This window comes from Pristiophorus japonicus, chromosome 13 (genome assembly GCF_044704955.1).
Source record: "Pristiophorus japonicus isolate sPriJap1 chromosome 13, sPriJap1.hap1, whole genome shotgun sequence".
In the NCBI taxonomy this organism is placed as follows: domain Eukaryota; kingdom Metazoa; phylum Chordata; class Chondrichthyes; family Pristiophoridae; genus Pristiophorus; species Pristiophorus japonicus.
The window spans coordinates 88437500-88457166 of record NC_091989.1 but is presented as its reverse complement, the minus strand read 5'-3'; the positions used below and the strand labels follow the sequence as shown (position 1 = coordinate 88457166).

The 19667-nt window shown below is 48.4% G+C and overlaps 1 protein-coding gene across 1 annotated transcript in view; it reads left to right on the top strand.

Moving 5' to 3' along the window:
• The window catches only part of hydin (HYDIN axonemal central pair apparatus protein), a 1725340-nt gene that overhangs the window by 519406 nt on the left and 1186267 nt on the right, over window positions 1-19667 (top strand). Inside the window, 1 exon segment of the mRNA XM_070897728.1 lies at window positions 7648-7715. Within this exon segment, the coding sequence (XP_070753829.1) occupies window positions 7648-7715 (68 nt within the window).

The following is a 19667-nucleotide window of genomic DNA, read 5'->3' as shown; positions in this document are numbered from 1 at the left end:
CCCTCCCCCCCTCCCTCTCTCTCTCTCCCTCCCTCCCCCTCTATCTCTCCCCCCCCCTCCCTCTCTCCCTCCCCCCTCCCTCTCTCTCTCTCCCTCCCCCCCTCCTCTCTCTCTCTCTCCCCCTCCCTCTCTCTCTCTCTCTCTCTCCCTCTCTCCCCCCCCCCCCCCCCCTCGAACCGAACCGAACCGACCCGACTCGACCCAATGCCACCTACCTGTAAATCTGGTGCTGGGGACGGGCCCTGCCCGAAGTCTTGGGCCGGCCTGTTCAGCCTTCAGTCCCGAAAGGCCTGCCTGAAGCACTTTCACACAGGTAGGAAGATGGTTTATTTAATCTTTTCTTTGTTTATAAATGTTTATTCAGGTTGGACTTATTTGTAGAAGTATAAATAAGGATTTATTGTCGAATTTAATGAGTTCCCTTCCCCCCCCTCCCCCCCCACCTCATTCTGGACGCCTAATTTGTAACCTGCGCCTGATTTTTTAATGTGTAGAACAGGTTTTTTCAGTTCTACAAAAATCTTCACTTGCTCCATTCTACTTTAGTTTGGAGTACGTTTTCACTGTGGAAACTTTGAAATCAGGACACGCCCCCTTTTGAAGAAAAAAATTCTGTTCCAAAGTAGAATTGTTCTACCTGACAAGAACTGCAGAAAAAAAATGTAGAGAATTGCGATTTCTAAGATAGTCCGTTCTCCACCAGTTGCTCCTAAAAATCAGGCGCAAATCATGTGGAAACTTGGGCCCATAGTCTTAGAATAAGGGGCTGCCCATTTAAAACTGAGATGAGGAGAAATTTATTTTCTGAGGGTTGTAACTCCATGGAATTCCCTGCCCCAGAGAGCTGTGGAGGCTGGGTCATTGAATATATTTAAGGTGGAGATGGACAGATTTTTGAGCGATAAGGGGAGGGGTAAAGGGTTATGGGGAGCGGGCAGGGAAGTGGAGCTGAGTCCACGACCCGATTAGCCATGATCTCATTGAATGGCGTAGCAGGCTCGAGGGGCCAAATGGCCTACTCCTGCTCCCAATTCTTATGTTCTTATAATTGGCAAATGAAATTCAACACTGATAAATGTAGGAAGAATAGGGAGATCACTTACTACTTGGAGGGTGCGAGTCGAGATGGGGTAGAGGAACAAAGGGAACTCAGAGTGCAAATACACAAATCGCTAAAAGTTGTGACGCAGGTTAGCAAGATCATAAAAATAAAACCAAAAGCAATAGGGTTTATTTTTAGAGGTATAGAATTGAAAAGTAGGGAAGTTATGCGAAACCTGTATCGAACCTTGGTTTGACCACACTTCGAGGACTGCGTACAGTTACCATTTATAAAAAGGATATAGAAGCACTGGAGAGGGGGCAGGAAATATTTACAAGGATGATACCAAAAGTACGAAGATATACATATCAGAAAAGGATGAACGGGCTAGGTCTCTTTTCTCTTGAAAAAAGAAGGCTGAGGAGTGAGCTAATAGAAGTCTTTAAAATTAGGAAAGGTTTTGATCGAGTGAAGGCAGAGAGAATGTTTCCACTTGTGGGGTAGAGCATAACTAGAGGCCATCAATATAAGAGAGTCACCAAGAAATCCAATAGGGAATTCAGAAGAAAATTCTTTACCCAAAGAGTGGTGAGAATGTGGAACTCGCTGCCACAGGGAGTGGTTGAAGCAAATAGTTTAGATGCATTTAAGGGGAGACTAGATAAGCATATGATGGAGAAGGGAATAGAGGGTTATGCTGATAGATTTAGATGAGGAAAGACGGGAGGAGGCTCGAGTGGAGCATAAATGCCGGCATGGACTGGTTGGGCCGAATGGCCTGTTTCTGTGCCGTTTATCCTGTGTAATTCGGAGGAAGTGAATGGAGTCAAAGGAGAAGTTGTTCAATGTGAGAACTGTTGTGTTCCTAACACAGATGAGGCTGCAGACAGGGAGGTTAAAGTAACAGTTACCTCAGTCTTTAATAAGACACTCCAGAGCCTTAGGGGCCGGCTTATATACAGTGCTCCCAAGGGATGCTGGGATCCCTTGGGACTTCAGGGGATGAGCTCCCTGGTGGGGGAACATGGGAGTGCATGCTTTACAGATACACAACATCACTGCCCCACCCGCCCCCCTCCAAAGTCAAAGTGAAAACTATTTGTAAGGTGAGCCAGTCGGGAGCCTTTCTTTCCCTGGTGGACCGCCTCGGTACAAATGTCTGTTCTGTTGTGTTGGCTGTGCCCTTGCTGGGCTGGCGTGTTGTTGGCCCTGCAGAGCTGCTAGGTGAGCCTGGCCTTGCTGGGCTGTTGGGTGTGACGGGTTCGATTTCCTGGTCCGGCGTGCTGTCGTTGATCCTTTGGGTGTGTGTTGTGGGCTCGAAAAAGGTGGTGTCTGCTGTGGGTTGTTCAGAGCAATCTGTGAATCACACCCTCGTTTGGTCCAGGTGCTTTCTGCAAATGGTCCATTGTCTAGTTTGACTACAAACACCCTATTCCCTTCTTTAGCTATCACCGTGCCCGCAATCCACTTGGGACCATGTCCATAGTTTAGCACATACACAGGGTCATTCAGATCAATTTCCCGTGACACAGTGACGTAACCACCGTTTACATTTTGTTGCTGCCGCCTGCTCTCTACCTGATCATGCAGTTTGGGGTGGACCAGCGAGAGTCTGGTTTTAAGTGTACTTTTCATGAGTAGCTCAACCAGGGGCACCCCTGTGAGCGAGTGGGGTCTCGTGCAGTAGCTGAGCAGTACTCGGGACAGGCGGGTTTGGAGTGAGCCTTCTGTGACTCGTTTAAGGCTCTGTTTGATGGTTTGTACTGCCCGCTCTGCCTGCCCATTGGAGGCTGGTTTAAACGGGGCCGAGGTGACATGTTTGATCCCATTGTGGGTCATGAATTCTTTAAATTCGGCACTGGTGAAACATGACCCGTTGTCACTGACCAGTATGTCAGGCAGGCCCTGGGTGGCAAACATGGCCCTCAGGCATTCAATGGTGGCGGTGGCGGTGCTTCCCGACATTATTTCACATTCAATCCATTTTGAAAAAGCATCCACCACCACCAGGAACATTTTACTGAGAAACAGGCCCGCATAGTCGACATGGATCCTCGACCATCTGGAGGGCCAGGACCACAAACTTAGTGGTGCCTCTCTGGGGGCGTTGCTCAACTGAGCACATACGCTGCATTGCCGTACACAGGACTCTTAAGTCAGGGTCGATACCGGGCCACTACACGTGGGATCTGGCTATCGCTTTCATCATTACTCTACCCAGGTGTGTACTATGGAGATCCGAGATGAACGTCTCCCTGCCCTTTTTTGGTAGCACTACACGGTTACCCCACAACAGGCAGTCTGCTTGAATGGACAGCTCGTCCTTTCGCCACTGGAAAGACTTGATTGGCTCTTGCATTTCAACGGAGATGCTGGCCCAGCTCCCATGCAGTACATAGTTTTTTACTCGGGACAGCAGAGGATCTTGGTTGGTCCAAGTCCTAATCTGGCGGGCCGTGACAGGTGATTTATCATTTTCAAACGCTTCCATGACCATCAACAAGTTTGCAGGCTGCGCCATTTCCACCCCCGTGGTGGGCAATGGTAGCCGACTGAGAGCATCCGCACAGTTCTCGGTGCCTGGCCTGTGGCGGATGGTATAGTTATGCACTGATAGCGCGAGTGCCCGCCTTTGTATGCGGGCTGAGGCATTAGTATTTATCCCCTTGTTTTCAGCGAACAGGGATGTGAGGGGCTTGTGATCGGTTTCCAGCTCAAATTTGAGGCCAAACAGGTATTGATGCATTTTCTTTACCCCGAACACACATATGCTAATGCCTCTTTCTCAATCGTGCTGTAGGCCTCTCGGCCTTAGACAAGCTCCTGGAAGCATAGGCGACAGGTTGCAACTTCCCTGCAACGTTAGCTTGTTGTAATACACACCCGACTCCAAACGACGACGCGTCAAATGCTAGTACAAGTCTTTTACATGGGTTATACAATACAAGCAGCTTGTTGGAGCATAAAATGTTTCTGACTTTCTCAAAAGCAATTGTATTTTTCCCCATACCCAGTTCTCACCTTTGCGCAATAACACATGTAGGGGCTCAAAAAGGGTGCTTAACCCCGGTAGGAAGTTACCAAAATAGTTGATTCCCAGGAACGACCGCATCTCCATGACGTTCTGTGGCCTGTACGCGTTCCTGATAGCCTCTGTCTTGGCATCTGTGGGCCGAATGCTGTCCGCCGCGATCTTTCTCCCCAAAAACTCCACTTCTGTTGCCATGAAGACGCATTTCGACCTCTGCAGCCGCAGCCCTACTCGATCCAGTCACTGGAGGACCTCCTCCAGGTTTTGTAGGTGCTCGGCGGTGCCCCGACCCGTGACCAATATGTCGTCCTGAAAGACCACCGTGTGTGGTACCGACTTGAGTAGGCTCTCCATGTTTTCTGGAAGATCGCTGCAGCCGACCGAATTCCAAACGGGCATCTGTTGTAGATGAACAGTCCCTTGTGCGCGTTGATGCAGGTGAGGCCCTTCGAAGACTCCTCCAGCTCCTGCGTCATGTAGGCCGAAGTCAGGTCGAGCTTGGTGAACGTCTTGCCTCCTGCCAGTGTCGCAAATAGGTTGTCTGCCTCAGGTAGCGGGTATTGGTCCTGTAGCGAGAAACGATTAATAGTTACTTTATAATCGCCGCAAATCCTGACCGTGCCATCACTTTTGAGCACTGGAACAATCGGGCTGGCCCACTCGCTGAATTCCACTTGAGAGATGATGCCCTCGTGTTGCAGCCTGTCCAGCTCGATTTCCACTCTCTCCCTCATCATTTGAGGTATCGCTCGTGCCTTGTGGTGAATGGATCGTGCGTCTGGGACCAAGTGGATCCGCACCTTCGCCCCGGAAAAGTTTCCAATGCCTGGCTCAAAAAGGGAAGGAAATTTGTTAAGAACCTGGGTACATGAGGCCTCATCGACATGTGATAGCATTCGGATGTCATCCCAGTTCCAGCGGATTTTGCCCAGCCAGCTCCTTCCAAGCTGTGTGGGGCCATCGCCCGGGACAATTCAGAGTGGCAGTTCGTGCACCGTGCCCTCGTAGGTGACCTTGACCATGGCGCTGCCCAGGACAGTGATGAGCTCTTTGGTGTATATTCTCAGTTTCATGTGGATGAGGCTCAGAGCTGGTCTGAATGCCTTGTTGCACCACAGTCTCTCAAACATCTCTTTACTCATGATGGATTGGCTAGCGAAAGTGTCCAGTTCCATGGCTACGGGTAAGCCATTCAATTTTACGTTTAGCATTATAGGTGGACATTTCATCGAAAATGTGTGCGCCCCATGTACTTCAGCATCTGCCTCCTCTCTCGAAATTGCTTTGATCCACCATGGACCGATCTTCCTCTACCACGTGGTCGTTAGCAGGTTTTGCAGAGCTTGCAGCTCGTTTGCAAACTCGTTGGAGGTGTCCCATTGTTCCACAGCTCTTGCAAACATACCCTTTGAAGCGGCATGAATAGGCTGAGTGGAACCCTCCACAACGCCAACAAGGTGTGAATTGTCTTGCATTCATTCTTTGTTGGGGCCTCTGAGTCATCTGGGTCACCTGAGGCCTGCTGGCAGTTGCAGACTCGTGGTTTCTGCCCTGTACATTTCTGCTCGCAAACACAGTTCCAGTTAATTTATGAACATTGCTAGCACTTGTGTACTGAGATTTGTTTAGTGTTATCACTGGTGAACATAAACACCTGTGCTATCGCAATGGCCTTACTGAGGGTCGGTGTCTCTACAGTGAAAAGTTTTCGTCGGCTGGTCTTGTGGCCAATGCCCAGTACCAAAATGTCTCTGAGCATTTGCTCCAGGTAGCCATCAAACTCACATTGTCCTGCAAGTCGCCTTAGCTAGGCGACGCAGCTCGCCACTTCCTGACCTTCAGATCGCTGGCATGTGTAGAACCGATACCTCGCCATCAGCATGCTCTCCCTCGGGTTAAGATGCTCCCGAACCAGTGTACACTGCTCCTCATACGACTCATCTGTGGGATTTCACCGGAGCCAGAAGATTCTTCATGAGGCTGTAGGTCGGTGCCCCACAGACTGTGAGGAGGATCGCTTTCCTTTTTGCAGCGCTTCCTTCTCCGTCTAGCTCATTGGCTACAATGTACTGGTCTAGCCCTTCGACATCGGCTTCCCAGTCCTCACCCTCCAAGAACTTCTCCAGAATGCCCACAGTTTGCTGCATCTGTGCGTTGATTCGTATTCTCGTCGCCAGTTATTGTGTTCCTAACACAGATGAGGCTGCACACAGGGAGGTTAAAGTAACAGTGACCTCAGTCTTTAATAAGACACTCCAGAGTGAGGAACAGGCCTTAGGGGCCGGCTTATAAACAGTGCTCAGGGGACTTCAGGGGATGAGCTCCCTGGTGGCGGAACATGGGAGTGCATGCTTTACAGATACACAACAAGAACAAGTTCAGCCAGGTGGATGGGGACTGATTGGGCCTCCATTCAAGGAAGAACCGGAAAGCCCTTACGCCGTCCTGGTGGGGAATGGAGGTGTCGAGGGATTGGACGTCCATGGTGAAAAGGACACAGTTAGGCCCAGAAAATTGGAAACTGCTGTGGGGCAGGGTGTCGGAAGAGTCTCGGATGTAGATAGGAAGAGACAGGACAAGGAGAGAAAAAATAGCATTCAGAAAGGAAGAAATCGGTTTCGTGGGGCAAGAACAGGCTGAAACGATGGCTCTACCATGGCAGTACTGTTTGTGGATCTTGGAAGGAGGTAGAAGCGAGCTGTGCGGGGTTGGGGCTCTATGCAGTTGGAGGCCATGGAGGGATGATCTCCAGAGGAGATGAGGCCAGCGACAGTCTTGGAAACAATGGCATGATGTTCAGTGGTGAGGTCATAATCTAGAGGGAGGTAAGTGGACGTGTCAGAGAGTTGGCATTCAGTATCCACAGGGTAGAGGTCGGTTCGCCAAACAACAACAGCGCCATTCTTGTCAGCAGGTTTAATGACAAGGTTGGGGTTGGATCTCAGAGAACGGAGTGCCGCCAGTTCAGAAGGAGCTAGGTTCGAATGAGTGAGGGGAGCAGAGCATGTGAGACAGCTGATATCACGCCGGCATTTCCCAATGATCAAATCTAGAGAGGGTAAGAGGCCAGAGGGAGCAGTCCAGGTGGAACGAGAATTCTAAAGACAGAAGAAAGGGTCTGCTGTGCAGGGTTGTGACGGGGTTGAGGGGGCAGACGCAGGGGGAGACTCCTGGCCGAAGAAGTGGGCATGGAGGCGACCACAACTGAAGAAGAGTTCAGTGCTGTGCTGAGATCGTAATTCAGTGAGGTGTGGGCATAAGGGGGATATCCTTTGGTTTGATTTCCGAGGGTAATTCCGCAAGGAATCTGTTGTAACATGTTGACTCAAACTCTAGTTTCAGTCAGAAACATTCTGCTGTTGCGTAATAATTGTAAAGACATTGCCCACGTCTTTTCACTGCTCATGCATTGATACGTTCACCTTGCTTTGTATTCATTATCATTGAAACTTGCTGAGTGTAGGCATTGTGACTGCTAACAATTATTCTCTTTCTGACCTCGCTACAGACGCATTGCTAATTGTTACAGCCCACTACTGCTTCAAACACGCTGATAACTACTTGTTCTCCACAGGGGACGTGTCATTGGACCCACGTTTCACTTCAGCTTGCCTGCACTGAATTTTGGGACGATCTCCTTTGGTGAGTATGTAACATATTAGAGCCCCATAGTGGTTGTTCGGAAAAGAAACGGATATTTGCACTGTTTAATAATGGGAAATGAAGCTGCTATTCAACTGGGATTTTCAAATTGATCTTAATTAAATGTCTGGTATAAATTTTCTCTGATACACATCCTTACCTCTTTCATGTGTGTGGAGCTGGTTGTATGTGATACATGGAAACATAGAAAATAGGTGCAAGAGTAGGCCATTCGACCCTTCGAGCCTGCACCGCCATTCAATATGATCATGGCTGATCATGCAACTTCAATACCCCATTCCTGCTTTTTCTCCATACTATTTGATCCCTTTAGCCGTAAGGGCCCCATCTAACTCCCTTTTGAATATATCTAACGAACTGGCCTCAACAACTTTCTGTGAGAGAGAATTCCACAGGTTCACAATTCTCTGAGCGAAGAAGTTTCTCCTCATCTCGGTCCTAAATTGCTTACCCCTTATCCTTAGACTGTGACCCCTGGTTCTGGACTTCCCCAACATTGGGAACATTCTTCCTGCATCTAACCTGTCCAATCCATCAGAATTTTATATGTTTCTATGAGATCCCCTCTTATTCTTCTAAATACAAGTGCTTGGTGGCTCTCAGAGCCTGATCTGTAAATTTAAGATTGTGAAGCAGGCACCTTCATTGCCACATTGGCCTTGAGCAAGTTTTATATCTTTGCTTGCCTTTCTTTGAGTTAACACAACACTTAAAGCCTGGCAGTAACTTGGGTGTGCTGGGTTCAGGCATAGTAAGTGTGACTCTTTTGCCAAGGCTGGCATAGATAATATTTTCAGTAAAATATTTAGTGACAGATAATTAGACAACAACCATTTATATTCGCATTTATGATCATTCAGTGGGCACCAGCCATTAATAATAACTGTTTTATGCCCGGCTGATTGATTATTTCATGTATTGCTCTGACAAGCCATCTGTGGGGTTTAAATTGCAGTTCTGAATGAGACACAATTCTATCATTTTTAAAGCTGGACAAACTGATCCATAAGAAGAGGTATTGTTGGATTGATTTAGATTAGTTGTGGATGAGCTGAATACCAATGTAAGAAAATCTTGTTTTTAAGGTTCATTCAGAAAAAAATAAACCGTGTCATCTTAATTATTCAATCTCCTTGCAAAAATATGAATAACCTTTGTCTCAATGGAGTAATTCACCTGGGACACAGCTCTTTGATTTGGTCAAATGCTCGCCCCACTGATAGCATATGTCCAAGGAGAGCGAAACATGTCTCCTGAGGAGCAATTGTTTGGACACTTTTACTGTTCTACTTTGAAGTCCTTCACCATCAAAGCTTTATTTCAGGATGTCTAAATAACTATGGTCCAGGCAGGTCTAATTTATAAGGTCTCTACTCCTTTATTGGTAGGCATAAGTGCGCACATTGAGTCGTCTGATACAAGAACAAGATCATGTATCCGCGCCAACAGTGCCTCTCTACCATACTTTAGTGCCTCAGCAGGGATTCCATCTGCTCCTGTAGCCTTGTTGTTCTTAAGCTGTCTTATGGTTTTTCCTACTTTGTGCAACGTTGGGGTTTTACTGAGGTGGTGGTGGGTGCATGCTGCGGGATGCAGTCGAGAACACTTGAGTCAAAGGCAGAGTCTCGATTGAGGAGATCTTCCAGCTGGCCCTGACTGCTTCAGTGTCCTTGATGAGTGTTTCCCCGTTCTTGGCCAGCAGTGGGGTGGGGCCTTGGGTGTATGGCACGTAGGTGGCCTTGACTGCGATGAAGAATCCTCGCACATGATGGTTGTCGGCCAGCTGCTGTATCTCCTGTGCTTTCTCCATCCACAACCTGTTCTTTAGGTCCTGGGTTTTTTGTTGGACCTCAGCCTTGAGCCGCCTGTAATGTTGCTTTGCTGCTCCCGAGTTGGGTTGTTGCTTCAGGCTCAGAAATGCTCTGCGCTTGCGATCTATTAGCTCTTGGATCTCCTGATCATTCTCATCAAACCAGTCCTGGTGTTTCCTGATTGAGTGACCAAGTGTCTTTTCACAGGCACTGGTTATGGAGGCCTGGAGGGCAGGCCAAGTGCTGTGGGCATTCTGCGTCTCAGGGTCATCAAGGCACGCCAGGTTAGCTGTGAGGCGCTGACTGTATAGGGTTCTCTTAGCTAGGTCTTTAAGTGCCCCGGCATTGACTTTTTTGCGGCATTGCTTCTGCTGCCCCCTCCGCTTTGGGGCTATGTTGATGTCAATGATGGATCGGATTAGGTGGTGGTCCATCCAGCAGTTGTCAGCTCCTGTCTTGGCGTGGGTGATGCGCACATCCACCAACCTGTCCTCGCTGCACAGCACTGCCCCTCAGTCATCAAGATCCACAGCGCGGCCCTGGACAGCATGGACCATTTCCCATATCTCGTGAGCCTCTTATCAACAAGAGCAGACATTGATGAGGAGATTCAACACCGCCTCCAGTGCGCCGGTGCAGCCTTTGGCCGCCTGAGGAAAAGAGTGATCGAAGATTTGAGGGCATGGTCTATCACCAAGCTCATGGTCTACAGGGCTGTAGTAATACCCACCCTCCTGTATGGCTCAGAGACATGGACCATGTACAGTAGACACCTCAAGTTGCTGGAGAAATACCACCAACGATGTCTCTGCAAGATCCTACAAATCCCCTGGGAGGACAGACGCACCAACATTAGCGTCCTCGACCAGGCCAACATCCCCAGCATTGAAGCACTGACCACACTTGATCAGCTCCGCTTGGCAGGCCACATCATTCGCCTGCCAGACACGAGACTCCCAAAGCAAGCGCTCTACTCGGAACTCCTTCATGGAAATCGAACCAAAGGTGGGCAGAGGAAACGTTACAAGGAGACCCTCAAAGCCTCCCTGATAAAGTGCAACATCCCCACTGACACCTGGGAGTCCCTGGCCCAAGACCGCCCTAAGTGGAGGAAGTGCATCCGGGAGGGCGCTGAGCACCTCAAGTCTCATCGCCGAGAGCATGCAGAAATCAAGCGCAGACAGCGGAAAGAGTGTGCAGCAAACCTGTCCCACCCACCCCTTCCCTCAACGACTATCTGTCCCACCTGTGACAGGGACTGTGGCTCTCACATTGGACTGTTCAGCCACCTAAGGACTCAATCTAAGGTTGGAAGCAAGTCTTCCTCGATTCCGAGGGACTGTCTATGATGGTGATGACGAGCAAGGGCATAGTGCTCCAGATGAGTTTGCTGAGGCAAGTGGCATCTTTACTGAGGCATGTGCTGATTTCCAGTGTCCTCTTATGGGGAGAAGGAGAGGAGAATAAAGAAGTGGGATTAAAATTACCTTTACCTGAAGTTTGGAGTGGAGGGGAGACGGTGTTCATGCAGCTCCTAGCTGAATTGTTGATTGCTAGGTCCAAAGAAAGTACTGAACATCTGTAAATGTGTTTTGGCAGGAGGCCCTCGCAGTACTGACTCACCACATGAATTGTCTAACTAGAGCAGCTCCTAGATTGCCTGACATCTGGGGCCCTGGGTAGATCAGAATGCCATATTGAACCATATTGGTGAGCATATCCATCAGCCAATGTTTTATGGTGTTTCCTCTATTACTCGATATGTCAACTGCAACAGAGATTGTCTGGGATTTTTTTCATACAGTGGATGTGGTGCCCCATGCAAGTGTTGGTACTGTGCCCCCAGGCTTTGGGCGGGGGTGGGGGGGGCGGTGGGTGGAGTGGGGTGGTGGTGGTGGGGGGTGGAAGAGGAATGTGTAAAGTCCTTACACAATACCACAAAAAAATCCACATAAGGCACATTCTATGGACAAGGTCACTCCATGACCTGAACCTTTATTCACAGGACCAAGAAGTGATGACCCTGCGTGGGACCTCCCTTTATATACCTGGATGACCAGGTGAGGAGTGACTCCCACAAGTTCACCCCCTGTGGTCAAGGTGTGCATTTCTTACGTATATACAGTATTGCAGTGTTGTTACATAAAGGTTACATACATGACATTACCTCCCCCTCAACGTCTTATTGGGATCATAGGTTAAGTCTCTCGGGTGGTCTGCGCTCTCTCGTGGAGCGCCGCAGTTGGGGCTCTGCTTGTTGAGCCTTGGTATGCGTGTCTGTCACCTGTGGTGATTCCGGCCTGTCCGGGCTGACCGCAGGGACTGTGCATGCTGCTGAATGTTCTTGTTGCTCGTTCACTGGCGGTGGTGTGAATACCATCTCATGATCTTCCTCAGATTCCTCAGTGTCCATGCTGAACCTTTTTTTTTTACTTGGTCCAGATGCTAGCGACATATCTGCCCATTGTTAAGTTTAACCACTATGACCCTATTCCCCTCTTTGTCTATTACAGTACCCTCAAACAATTTGGGCCCCAAAGCGTAATTGAGAACAAATACGGGTTCATCAATTTCTATACATCTTCCCCTTGAATTTCGGTCATGGTACTCGTTTTGGGACTGGCGCTTGCTCTCAACAATGTCGGACAGGACTGGATGAATGAGGGACAGCCAAGCTTTGAGTGTTCATTTCATGAGTAGCTCCGCGGGCGGGAGCCCCGTGAGCGAGTACGGTCGGGACCTATAGGCCAGCAGGAGGCGCGATAAGCGGCATTGAAGGGAGGGTCCTTGAATCCGGAGCATGGCTTGTTTTATGATTTGGACCGCACGTTCCGCCTGGCCATTGGAGGCCGGCTTGAATGGTGTTGTCCTGACATGGTTAATGCCATTACCCGACATGAACCACCGGAATTCGTAGCTTGTGAAACATAGGCCATTATCGCTAGCAAGGATGTCCGGCAAACCGTGGGTCGCAAAGACTGTGCGCAGACTCTCTACGGTGGTGGATGTCGTGCACGAATTCAAAATGATGTACTCGATCCATTTCGAGTACGCATCAACCACAATGAGAAACATTTTTCCCATGAACGGGTCTGCGTAGTTTAAGTAAATACGTGACCATGATCTGGTGGGCCAGGGCCACGGGCTGAGCGGGGCCTCCCTGGGGGCATTACCTAGCCTGCACACGTTGTGCACCTGCGAACACAGTGTTCCAGGTCTGAATCAATTCCCGGCCACCACACATGTGACCGGGCAATGGCCTTCATCAGTATGATGCCTGGGTGCTCGCGGTGGAGTTCCCTGATGAATGCTTCCCTGCCCCTCTGGGGCATGACTACCCGGCTGCCCCATAGTAGGCAGTCGACTTGGATGGAGAGTTCATCCATCAGTCTGTGAAACGGTCTGACCTCCTCAGGGCATGCTCCGTGTGCGGGTGCCTAATCCCCAGTCAGGACACATTTCTCAATCAAGGATAGGAGGGGATCTCTGTTGGTCCAGATGTTGATCTGGCGGGCTGTGATGGGGGAGCCTGCGTTGTCAAAGGCATCGACAGCCATGACCAGCGCTTTGCTCCGCTGCCCCCTCAGTGGTGGCCAGTGGAAGCCTGCTGAGCGCATCAGCGCAGTTTTCGGTGCCGGGCCGGTGCCGGATGGTGGTGTCATACACAGCGAGCATGAGGGCCCATCGCTGTATGCGAGCTGACGCATTGGCATTGACAGCCTTGCTGTCTGACAGCAGGGATGTTAACGGCTTGTGGTCCGTTTCTAATTCGAACTTCCTGCCAAAAGGTACTGATGCATCTTTTTCACCCCATAGACACATGCGAGTGCTTCCTTCTCAACAATCCCATATCCCCGTTTAGCTTGAGAGAGCGACCTGGAGGCATAAGCCACAGGTTGTAGTTGGCCCTCAGCGTTACCCTGCTGCAACATGCACCCAACCCCATAGGATGATGCATCACATGTCAGAACCAGTTTCTTACAGGGTCAGCAACTTATTTGAACAAAGTAGGTTCCGCGCCCGATTGAAAGCCAGTTCCTGACAGTCCCCCCCGCAAAACCAATCGCAACCCTTACGCAGGAGCTCGTGTAGCAGCTCCAACAATGTGCTTAAGTTCGGCAGAAAGTTCCCGAAATAGTTCAAGAGTCCCAGAAATGAACGCAACTCAGAGGTGTTGCAGGGCCTGGGTGCTCGTCGAATCGCCTCCGTTTTGGATTCGGTAGGCCGAATCCCGTCTGCAGCAACCCTCCTGCCCAGAAACTTGACCTTGGGAGCCAAAAACACACACTTAGACTTCTTGAGTCGCAGGCCTACCCGGTCCAGTCGGCGTAGCAGCTCCTCCAGGTTATGGAGGTGTTCCTCGGTGTCACGACCGGTGATGAGGATGTCGTCCTGAAATACGATTGATCCGGGAATGGATTGGAGCAGGTTTTCCATGTTTCTTTGAAAAATCGCGGCCGCTGATCGAATGCCAAACGGACACTGTTAGATCTCTTAATTCCCAATGAAATACGAACTCCGGTTGTAGTTTTAATGTAACTTTATTCTGGCAGCGGCAACAAGCTTCTGGCTTTAAGCCAGGCCTTTGTCCTTCTGAGACCACATGGCCAATATAGCTGTACTTATACCTGGTTCAATTTACACAAAAGAACTCGCCTTCTTTGACCTTATTGGCTCAATTGATAGTCTGTTAACCTTTAATTGGCTCGCTACCCAAGGTCCTAAAATGTCAAGTTGATTGATGACTTAATGCAATGTGGTCTGTGTTTTTTCAAAACTGCAGCCAGGCTGCAGAGCTTGAATTATCTATCAATCCGCCCTTTGATTCTTTCACAAACTGAATCATAAAACATCAGATATCACTGGTTAAACATTCTACAAAATAATTTCATACATGTTAATAGAGTTTCCTTCTAAAATTTGTTGATGTGTTTTGCCACATGTCTGGACTAGTAGCTTCCACACAAATTTACACCAACCCGAGTTCCATCGTGGCCACAATGGAAGTCTGGTTTTAGTAGGTTAATTAACCTTATTCCAATTTAATCCAAATCAATATCTTAATTCAACCAGTAAACAACCTTCCCTTGAGCATAACATACCTCTGTGCTACGTACAGACGGTCTGCTGGGACCTGCAAGGTGTCTCACATGCGGGACAGCGGCTACAGCCGCCTGGTTGCAACAGCATTTAATCAGCATAAACAAACAATATAAGAGTAAAATAATTACAATGACTAGAATTAAACCTTCCACCAATGAAGTTCCTTTTGAACCTAGCCATTCAGTGGCTCCGCTCCACAAAGTGAATGATGGGGGTTGCTTAAATTTTTCTACCTCCTTTTGGATATGCTCCGCTAAGTGGATAATTTCTTCGGAGCTATCTGGGATATATGTGCAACACTCAGTTCCGAGTAGGGCGCAAGTACCTCCCTTTTCAGCCAGGATGTAATCAATGGCCAGTCTATTCTGTAGGGCTACTGTGCGGATTGCTACCATTTCTGCATTGATTTTAACTAGGGCCTCTGAGGTATCATTGGCTACCCGTTCCACAACGGATGCCATGTTAATGGATTCCCTTGCCGTTCTGGTGGTCCCATACCTGGGGATCAGAATGGCAAAGAACCTCTTTATTTCTGTGATAACTCTCTTAGGACGGTGTAAATGTTCCGACAGTGACTTTATATGATACATATATGGCACAATGTCGGCTAAATAGCAGGATCCCGTCCAATTCTGGGGCAGCCAAGGGTAGGCCTTGTGGCCACACACCCAATAGGTGCCATTATATGCAATGAATGTTAGCTGTTTCTTTATCAGCAACACTCCGGGGCCTGTCAAGGCTTTTCCATCTGTTTTATTCAGGATCCCTGTTGCGTTAAAAACTCCCACACCGGCCCAGTTTGGACGGTTCCGTGGCTTGATTACATTATAATTCCGGGAGCAGTTACTATACCCCATATTTTTGCCTCCTTTGCTGTTTCTAATCAGACAGACCGATTCACGTTGTATTAGTGATAACAAAAAATGGGGGCCGATTGGAATTATTGCAGTACGGTTGGTATCCCCCTTCAAAGGTAGTCAGATTGTAACCTGCTGACTTCCATTTATGTGCCCAGTTTTCCGTATCCTGAAACGCATTGCCTGTTTTGTTTTGATTAATTATCCACTCAGCCATTTCTGAGATATTCAAGGGAACTGGCCTCAAGGGAATCCCTCCCTTTGAGTGAATAGGAATATGCGCACATACCCAACAACTAGAAATGTTACCTTGTTTGGCATAAATGTATGACATATATAAAAATGTATTTACATGTAATTCCCTTGCTGCCCTACTATTTCCCTTTGGTGCAGAGGGTCGGTTAGTAAGAAGTAGGCCTATGCCTAGAATACCTACAATCAGTAATACAGTAAATTTATACATTTTGGCAAAAAGTAATTGTCCTTATTAGATTTCAGCTTCAGTTCCGGGTGCTCATTTAACGTGTGAAGCGTGGATCCAGGCTTTCTTTCCTTGGACTTTAACAGCTGCCTGGGTGGTCAATAACACGTGATAAGGTCCCTCCCACTTGGCACCCAAAGGTTCTTTATGCAACTTTTTCACATACACCCAGACTCCCGGGATGATGTCGTGTCCTCCTTCGGGTGGATTACCCCAAGCTGCCGATAGCTGTCGGGAAACAGAACTAATAGCATTGGTTAGGTTCTGACAGTATGATAACAAAGTGTCACTCATTAAGTGAACATCAGCTTTCCTTAAATCAATAGTTCCTGGCAGCGACATGGGTCTTCCTGTTATAATTTCAAATGGGCTTAGACCTGTAGTTCTGTTCGGGGTTGCCCTAATGCTACATAGCACTATTGGTAGTGCCTGGGGCCATGGTGTTCCTTCTTGGTGATATTTGGCAAGCTGTTGTTTCAGAGTTCGATTCATTCGCTCTACTTGTCCTGATGATTGTGGATGATAAGGACAGTGTAAATCCCACGTAATGTTCAGTAACCTACAGGCTTCTTGGCAGACAGCACCTGTGAAGTGTGTTCCATGATCTGAGTCAATGCTACTCGGGACTCCCCATCGGGGAATGTAATCCTTACACAAGACCTTTGCAGTGTGATTGGCTGTGGCTCTTTTAGTTGGGACAGCTTCTACCCATCTAGAGAATCTGTCGACCATGACAAGAATGTTAGTGTATCCTTGGCATGAAGGAAGAGATATATAATCAACCTGCAGATGCTGGAATGGTCCGACAGGGGCAGGGGGCCTCAGTTGGGGCATTACCGTGATGGGTCCAGAATTATTTTTCAGGCAGACCACACAGCGGTCGGCTACCAGCTGGGCATGTTTTTTAAATCCCTGACCCCACCAGCTTTTCTGGAACCGTGCCGTCATCTGTTGTGAGGCCAAGCATCGCCACGAGTGGATCTGTTGGGCTAAAAAGGCATAAGCGCTTGTGGCGCGACTGGCTTTTCGGTAACTCTTTCTCTCCAGACACCATCTTCACATAGCTTAATTCCTGCCTCAATCCATGTCCATTTTTCCTCTCGGAAGCACTCGCCTTGCATTGTTTGAAGGTCTCATGTCAGAGTCCTGAATGCTTTCAATCTGCACATCTGTGTTGGTTCTTCTGGGGGAACGCCCTGTGAGGTGGCATCTTTAGCTGCCTGGTCGGCTAGGGCATTTCCCTGTGCTTCTGTGGTATTTTCCTTGGTATGTGCCTTACACTTCAGGATGGACACTTCCTGAGGTAATTGTATGGCCTCCAGTAAGTCTCGGACTTCTTTTCCATTTCGGATAGGTGTACCAGCAGCAGTGAGGAATCCCCTTTTACGCCATAACAGACCAAAGTCGTGAGTGACTCCAATAGCATAATGCGAATCTGTGTAGACATTAGCTGTCTGTCCTTCTGCTATTCGACATGCTTCTGACAGGGCCCGTAACAGCCTGTTGTGCTGATGTTCCTGAGGGTAAACATCCTTTTGCCACTACCTCATATAAGGTTGTAACTGCCCATCCTGCTTTTCTGGTACCATTGTCAACAAAGGAGGAGCCATCTGTAAACAGGATGAGGTCTGGGTTGTGCAGAGGCTCCTCTGCTGCTAAGGCTGCTTCTTCTGTTTCTTTTAAAATCTCCATGCAGTCATGCTCTTCACATTCTCCCCCCTCTTGCTCCCTCGATTCTGACATCGGGAGCATAGTTGCGGGATTAATCGGGCTGGCCCGGACGATATGGAGGTTAGGAGCTTCCAAAACTGCTGTCCAGCGGGTCCATCTAGCTGCCATCACCTGAGACATTTTATTCATAGACAGCAAAGCATGTACGGTGTGGGGACACTTGACAAGCAGCTTTTGGTCGAGGACTAGACCCGCAGTGATCATTACTACTCGACATGTAGCTTCCATGGCCCATAGGCAACTTCCCCATCCGAGGGCTACCGCATCCAGTTTTGCCGAATAATAGCCAATAGGTCTTTGCCGATCCCCATGTTCTTGTGTCAGTATAGCTGTCATATATCCTTCTTTCTCATGGACAAACAGGGTAAATGGCTTACCACTGTCGGGGATTCCCAGAGCCGGTGCCGAACACAAAGCCTTTTTCAAACTCAGGAAGGCCTCTTGCTGTTCTTTAGTGAGGGTGATGGCTTCTTTAGAGGCATGTTTCCCCTTTAAAATATCATTCAATGGCTGAGCAAGCTGTGTGAAAGAGTCAATCCAATTTCTGTTAAAGTTACACAATCCCAAAAAAGACCTTAGTTCCTGAATAGTTGTGGGTTTTTTAGCAGCCGAATGGTTGCAGTTCTATCCTGGGCAAGTTCTCTCTTTCCTTGTGAAATCTTTTGTCCTAGGTATACAACCTCTTCTTGGGATATTTGTGCTTTGTCGATGCTGGCTTTATGTCCTTTCAGCCAAAGGTGGTCCAGCAAAGCTCGTAAATCTTGTTCATGCTGTTCTTCCGTGTTTGAAACTAGCAGGATATCGTCTACATATTGGATGGCTGTGGATGACAGGGGAGGTAATTCTCACAAATGGTTTTGCAAAGCCATGTGGAATACCGTAGGGCTGTTGTGGAAACCCTGCGGTAACCGGGTCCAAGTATACTGTTGTCCTCGGACCATGAAAGCAAACCACTGTCGAACCTCCGGTGCCAGAGGCACCGACGAAAATCCATTGGCCATATCGATAACCGAGAAATGTTTATTTTCCGGTTTGAGGGCATTAAAAATGGTGGAGGGATCTGCGACCAAAGGAGCTTTTTGATCATTACGCTGGTTGGCTTTCCTATAATCGACAGTCAAACGCCAAGTCTCATTTGATTTCTGTACCGGCCACACGGGGCTATTGGAGGAGCTATGTGTTTTAATATGCACCCCTTGTTTCTCCAATTGCTGAATAACCGGTAAGATTCCCGCGATGGCAGTTGGACTGATGGGATACTGTTTAGTGCATGGAGGCTTGGTCCCGGTAAATGACGCAGGCTCCATCTGGAGTAGGCCACAATCGTTCTTATCTTTAGCCCATATCGGGTGTTCCTTCAATTCTTCTTTCTTCAAAGTTCTAATTGACCATGTCACCCGATCATTCTCGAAATGTAACGATGAATCTATTTGGATTAGAACGTCCATTTCCAAAAGGGGTTGATCTACTGGGCCTATCCAGACCGGCATGGTTAGTTCATGTGGACCCAGCCCTATAAGTACCGGTGTTGTCCTTTTAATTTCCATTTTATGGCCCCCAACTCCATAGGCTATATGTGCCCTACCATCCAACGACAAAAAGTCTCCATATTGTAGGGGTAAGCATGTTAATTCCGTCCCTGTGTCTAAAAGACAGTCCTCATCGTTATCGCCCACTCTCACGGTTATATATATCCCATCTCCCCTCTGTTGTATTAGTACGAGGAGTGGGGCCAGGGTGGGCTCCAATCGTTTTTTGCTATCCCAAGTAACTCCTTCTGTTGTTGTATTGTCAGTCGCTTAAATGCTTCTATGAGGTCAGTATCTTGTGACAAGCCTGGTTTGTCGGCTGAATTGTATCCCTGGCTGCGTCCTCTTCCCCGGCCACGACTTTGCTGTTTTGCCCTGCACGTCTTGGCCCAATGACCTTCTTTCCCACAATAATGACA